At 31.8% G+C, this 6,616-nt stretch overlaps 1 protein-coding gene across 1 annotated transcript; it reads left to right on the top strand.

Annotated features, from left to right (window-relative positions):
- The first annotated feature begins 2,229 nt into the window (after nucleotides 1-2,229).
- Nucleotides 2,230-6,518, top strand: LOC112098124 (putative leucine-rich repeat receptor-like serine/threonine-protein kinase At2g24130). The gene is made up of 10 exons (XM_024183744.1): nucleotides 2,230-2,661; nucleotides 2,835-2,990; nucleotides 3,280-3,354; nucleotides 3,436-3,573; nucleotides 3,832-3,906; nucleotides 4,404-4,562; nucleotides 4,676-4,825; nucleotides 4,923-5,087; nucleotides 5,244-6,047; nucleotides 6,484-6,518. The coding sequence occupies exons 1-10, from the start codon at nucleotides 2,304-2,306 to the stop codon at nucleotides 6,516-6,518; spliced, it is 2,115 nt and encodes a 704-aa protein (XP_024039512.1). The 5' UTR covers nucleotides 2,230-2,303.
- The last annotated feature ends 98 nt before the right edge of the window (nucleotides 6,519-6,616 follow it).

A 6,616-nucleotide genomic window follows, 5' to 3' on the forward strand; every position in this document is an offset into this window, starting at 1 on the left:
AGTTTGATATGTCTCTCTCCATAAGCTTACTGGAAATATATCCTCATTTACTGTCATTTATCTAATATCAATTGAAGATCTCACTTTTTCAAACTATCACTTCCAAGTCTCATTGTCACTTGGCCATTCTTGGACCATTCAAAACCAAACAAGTGTTGAAATAATCAAATATATGCAAAATTAGAGTCACGATTTTTGGTCCCCCAAAATCTAATTATATAGCTTCTATATATCTCATTGTCAGGTCACGAACTTGTTAACTTAAGTGGAAAGTTTCCAAGTTGATTGCTAGAAAGCAACGCAAAATCAGACATGCTTGACCTGTCCCCTAATTCTCTTTTCTACGTTGAAAAAGAAAAAGAAAAAATATATATATATATGTAAAAATAAATAATAAACTGAGTAAAAGTACATTTGTTTAATTAACATCTAATCGGGGCATTTTTGGTGTAATTTCGTGCTGTGTAAGCCACAACTAAAATCAAACAGCCCCTTAGCATACTTCTTCCATTTTATCTGGTACTTTTGTGGATCTTATAGGGTGGGCATGTGGACAGAATTTAAAAGTTTTAATAGTCTCAAAGAATAAGATATGCTAAAGCTAAAGTTGTTGCACCTTCTAATTAAATAAAGTTGTACAATTTCACCAACTTGGAAGAATTGACATTAATGGACTGGTCCCCTCTCCATATATGAAGCCTTCTTAAAAGTTAATTTTTATTTCAAAAAAAAAAAGTTTAAGTTACATATATTGTAGTAAGATTTTTTGAGACCAATTCCCTTCTTGAAATAATAATGGAAAAGTATTAATTTAAAAATAAAATGAATATGTATTGATTATATCCTGATTTTCATCGATTATAGTGAGAGTTTCTCCAAATCAATTCCCTTATTCAAATAATATAGAAAAAATAGTAATTTAATAGTAAAATAAACATGTGTTGATTACATATTCTAAGTTTCATCGATTATGTGATCAAAGTGGCATTGTTGATTTATTTCTTGTTCAATGTTAATTTTTAGGTTATATAAATTTCAAGGATCTAAAATCTTTGGTCATGGATTACACGCTTGTTAATTTTTCTGCCATTAACTGTCATATTCTAGACTTAATGATACCTTTCTTGATCAAGGCTAATTACTCTCTCTTCTCCTCTTATAAATTCCTCTTCCATTAACATCACTAGGAGTATGTTGATCTCTCAGACGTTAACTTGAGTGGAGAGTTTCCAAATTGATTGTTACAAAACAACACAAAAACTAGACACACTTGATCTGTCTAATAATTCTCTTTCGGTAAAATTAATTAATTTTAGGGGAATATTCTGCCAACCTCTGTAATTTCAGAGTGATCATTAATTAATTAAACGATACAAATATCTAAAGTGATTAGATGTTTGCTGACAATGCAAGTTCATGACTTGAAATTTGATCTCTATCGATTGGTTTACAAATGGACGTACTTGTGCCTTTGTGGCGATAATCGAACAAGTTCCCATGATTATTATTTTTTCCAAAAACTTTTTTACAACAAATTCATCTCGCCAAAAATTCTATGTTGCTAACTAACAATAATTGAGCACTTGGCCGCATTGACTCCACCTCTCCACCTCTTTCTAAAAACATGGAAAATGTAATTTCCACAAAATGCCAAACATGTGGAATTTAATTTTTTTGCCTTGTGGATCAAAATACAAATGAAAGAAACAGGAGAAAAAAAAGGCCCAAAGACTTCTAAAAGATGAAGAAGTCTTTGGGCCTTTTTATAATGGTGAATTTTTTAAAAGAAAAAAAATAACAACATTTTTATGGTTGGTTTTGATAATCATATGTACGTATATACTCTCTAATTTTCAAAATGGACACATAAAATTTTTTTTTTTTTTACAAATATATATTATTCATATTTTTTATTTTTTATTATCATATTTTTATTTATTATAAATGTTTAGAGTAAATTTTTAGGTTGAAATATAATAAAAATGTATAATCGTTCTCTTATTAAACACACATACTTTTATTAGTTTCTATGCATTTGTCATCTCAATCTCTCTCAATTATTCTTTATTGCTAGCTCAAAACGCGTTGCTGTTGCAAATTATAGCAAAATGACAAATATGGAAAAAAAGGGAAGAAAATTAATGCATGAAAGACTTGGAGAAAACAACAAAATAAGCCAACTATGAGCTAGTTGGGTGTATAAATTGTTAGATGTGTTATATACAAATAGCGTAGAGCCCTCTAGTTGGTTCCAGAGACAGAAAGAGCGTGTGTGTTTTTTCACAGTTAGCGATATAGTTAGAATGGGTGGTTCAAAATCAAAAATGATGATAATGTTTATTATGTTATTAATAATATTTAAAAGTGGGTGGAGTGAGGGATGTTTGGATCACGAGAGATTTGCTCTTTTGCGACTCAAACATTTCTTCGATGATAGTTATCTTTATGACTGGGCCGATGATGAGGGAGCTACTGATTGTTGTCAGTGGGAAAATGTTGAGTGCAGCAACACCACAGGCCGAGTGATAGCGCTAGACCTTTTTGACACGCATGGGGGAGAGCACAGCTGGTATCTGAATGCTTCTTTGTTTACTCCCTTCCAACAACTTGAGTCACTTGATTTAACTTACAACAATATAGCCGGTTGTGTTGAGAATGAAGGTGCTTCGTTTAATTTAATTAATTTACTTTCTCCCCCCAAATTTAAGTTGAATATCAAGACCGAGCAATTATATGCATATTCATTTAGTCGACAATTTTGACTTTTTTTTAAATGATTAATTTTGAAATTACACCAGGATCTATGATCTTTTTTTATTTTATTTTATTTGCAGGTATAGAGAGGCTATCAAGATTGAACAACTTGAAGATGCTTAATTTAAGTCGAAACTCATTCAATAATAGCATTTTATCATCTCTAACTCATCTTTCATCATTAAGATCATTAAATTTACTTTGGAATAGATTGGAAGGAAGTATTGACGTTAAAGGTACATAATTAAAACTTCATCCCTTCTCCAAGCTCTTTCATTAACTTGCTAAAATAAGATTCAAGGCTTTGAATTCAATTTTTTTTATGATTAGTATTAAAAAAAAAAACAGTTTTAAGCAATTTATAAAAACAAGTTTTAATGTTTCTTGTAATTTCATCTTGTACTTTCATATGTCTTGAATTTAAGATTAAAAAAAAAAACTCTAATAGCGAACCAAACACCTCCACAACTTCTTATTATTTGTGGTGAGGTTTGAAACATTCAACTCAATTTGTACTTATTACAGAATTTGATTCTTTGAGAGATTTAGAGGAGCTAGACATTGGCGGGAACAAGATTGACAAATTTGTGGTCTCAAAAGGTACTACAAATACCATAAAAAAAAAATGCTAACTTTTACAAATTAGCTGGATTCTTTGCCATTTGGTTTATTATTTTACAGATTTGAGTAAGTTGAAGTCTCTTGGTTTAAGTGGTATCAAACTCAACTGTAGCATCTTATCTTCTCTGACTGTCTTTTCTTCGTTAAGAGAATTAGATATAAGTGAAACCGGATTCAAAGGAACATTCGATGTTCGAGGTAAGCCTAAACCCTGCTTTCTCATTTTATATATGCCAACTAGATTTGTGTATCATCGACATAATTTAATATTTAATTTGATAAGTCTGAATGAATTACATGCTAATTTAAACACACTTTTATTTACTTTGTCAATTAATTAATTAATTAATTACTATTTGGCTTGGTTTGGACGAAATTCTCATGATGTTTTAATTTCTTTAAATTAATTAATTAATTAACTCTGTTTTTAAGTCTTAAGTCTGGGCATGTTTGCAGAATTTGATTCCTTCAATAACTTAGAAGTGTTGGACATGAGTGGCAATGAAATCGACAATCTTGTGGTTCCTCAAGGTAAACAATTAAAATATTATTCAATTACATTATTTTAATTCATTTGATTAGGGAAGGCCAAAAAGGTCCAAAAAAATAATAATAATAAAGAAACAGATAATTTGTATTATTTAAAAAACAGAATGTAATAAAGATTTGATTCCAGTTCTTTAATCTTTAAAGCGATTGAAAAACAATGTTGGTCTTTTCCCAAAGCATAAAATACGAATTGAATGCCAATTAACTTAATCATTCATTTCGTTTAGCTCTAAATTTAGACAATGAATTTTTATATTATTTCAAAAACAGGACGTAATAGAATTTTTTTAAAAAACATATTGTAATAAAGATTTGATTCCAATTCTTTAATCTTTACAGTGATTGAAAAACGATACTACTTCCCAAAGCATAAAATACGAATTGACTCTCAATTAAATTAATCATTTATTTCGTTCATCTCTGAATTTAAATAATGAATTTTGATCTTCAATCTTTTCCTAATTATTATTAATAAACAGGTTACGGAGGTTTGAGGAAGTTGAAAAGCTTTGGTCTATCGGGAGTTGGAATTAGAGATGGAAGCAAGTTGTTACAGTCAATGGGATCATTCCCATCCCTCAACACTCTTGACCTGAGCTATAATAATTTTACCGATATAGCGATAACTACTACTCAAGGTAAGTAAAAGGTACAGATGTGGCCAAATTTATAAATAAATTGTTAATTAATTAATTTTTCCGTATTATTAATAAAGTGAAATTTGTTGCTCCTTCCTTCTAAATCTAAACAGAGTTGCACAATTTCACCAACTTGGAATATTTGACATTGGACGAATCCTCTCTCCATATAAGTCTTCTGCAAAGCATTGCATCATTATTCCCTTCATTAAAAAATTTGTCGATATCTTATTGTGAAGTAAATGGTGTCTTACGCGGTCAAGGTAAAAGAAAAGCGTTGATTGTGAACTCACTCAATGGTGTCCTACGTGTTCAACATTTTTGTTTATTTATTTATTTATTGTTTAATGTTTCTGCTAGGTTTTCCTTCTTTCAAGAGTTTGGAACATTTGCACATGAGCTTCGCGCCCATTGCACTCAACACCAGCTTTCTTCAAATCATCGGTGAATCGATGCCTTCTCTTAAGTACTTATCACTGTCAGGTTCTATTCTTGGCACTAACAGCAGCAGGATTCTTGATCAAGGTTAATCAGATGCTCCCACCCTCCCTTCTTAATCTATAATATTAATTTTCAATTCAATATTTAATTACACAAACCAATCACTTATTATAAAAGAACAATACTCATTCATTAATCTTTATATTGTATTAATAATTGATGAATTTAATAAATTTTCAGGCCTCTGTTCGCTGGTGCATCTGCAAGAATTGCGCATGGCTGATAATGATTTAAGAGGTAGCTTGCCTTGGTGCTTGGCAAATATGACATCCCTCCGAATATTAGATGTTTCTTTCAATCAACTTACTGGAAGCATCTCCTCATCTCCCCTCGTTCATTTGACATCCATTGAAATGCTGATACTTTCAGACAATCACTTCCAGATCCCAATTTCACTTGAACCACTTTTCAATCATTCAAGACTCAAGATTTTTTATGCTGACAACAACGAACTAAATGCAGAAATAACTCAGTCACATTCTTTGACCGCCCCAAACTTCCAATTAAATAGACTCTTGTTGTCTTCCAGTTACGGAGACGGTTTCATATTCCCCAAATTCCTTTACCATCAACATGACCTGGAGTTTGTTGATCTCTCACACATAAAGATGAATGGAGAATTTCCAACTTGGTTGCTGGAAAACAACGCAAAATTAGAAACTCTTTTTCTCATCAATGATTCTATTGGAGGACCTTTTCGATTGCCAATTCATCCACACAGGCGGTTAAGATTCTTGGATGTCTCCAACAACAACTTCCAAGGCCATATGCCAGTAGAAATTGGAGATATTTTACCAAGTTTATTTTCTTTTAACATTTCCACGAATGCCTTGCATGGTAGCATTCCCTCTTCATTTGGTAATATGAAATTCCTCCAAATTCTGGACTTATCCAACAATCACTTGACTGGTGAAATCCCCGAGCACTTGGCCATGGGTTGCGTCAACTTGCAGTCTCTTGCATTATCAAATAACAACCTACAAGGTCATTTGTTCTCTAGAAATTTTAACTTGACAAACTTGCAATGGTTACAATTGGAGGGCAATCACTTCGTAGGAGAGATCTCACAAAGTTTGTCTAAATGCTCCTCCTTAAAAGGATTGTTTCTTAATAATAACAATCTCTCAGGTAAGATTCCACGATGGTTGGGTAATCTCACATGGTTACAATATATTATAATGCCCACTAATCATCTTGAAGGCCCTATTCCAGTGGAGTTTTGTCAGCTTGATTTGCTTCAGATTTTGGACATTTCAGACAACAACATATCTGGAAGTTTACCATCTTGTTTCCATCCTCTCAATATCAAACAAGTTCATCTTTCAAAAAATATGTTACAAGGACAGCTAAAAAGAGGTACATTCTTTAATTGCTCTTCCCTTGTGACATTAGATCTTAGCTATAACCTCTTGAATGGCAGCATTCCGGATTGGGTTGATGGGCTTTCTCGGTTAAGCCACCTTATCTTAGGTCACAATAATCTTGAAGGTGAAGTGTCAGTTCAATTGTGCGAATTGAACCAATTACAATGTAGGATCTTTTCTAATAATAAT

This window comes from Citrus clementina, unplaced genomic scaffold (assembly GCF_000493195.1).
Source record: "Citrus clementina cultivar Clemenules unplaced genomic scaffold, Citrus_clementina_v1.0 scaffold_5, whole genome shotgun sequence".
Taxonomy (NCBI): Eukaryota; Viridiplantae; Streptophyta; class Magnoliopsida; order Sapindales; family Rutaceae; genus Citrus; species Citrus x clementina.

Coding starts and splice junctions, on each gene's coding strand:
- LOC112098124 (XM_024183744.1), top strand. CDS start 2,304: ATGGGTGGTTCAAAATCAAAAATGATGATAATGTTTATTATGTTATTA. Junction 4,563..4,675: donor AGCGATAACTACTACTCAAG/GTAAGTAAAAGG, acceptor AAATCTAAACAG/AGTTGCACAATTTCACCAAC. Junction 6,048..6,483: donor ATCAAATAACAACCTACAAG/GTCATTTGTTCT, acceptor CTTGAATGGCAG/CATTCCGGATTGGGTTGATG.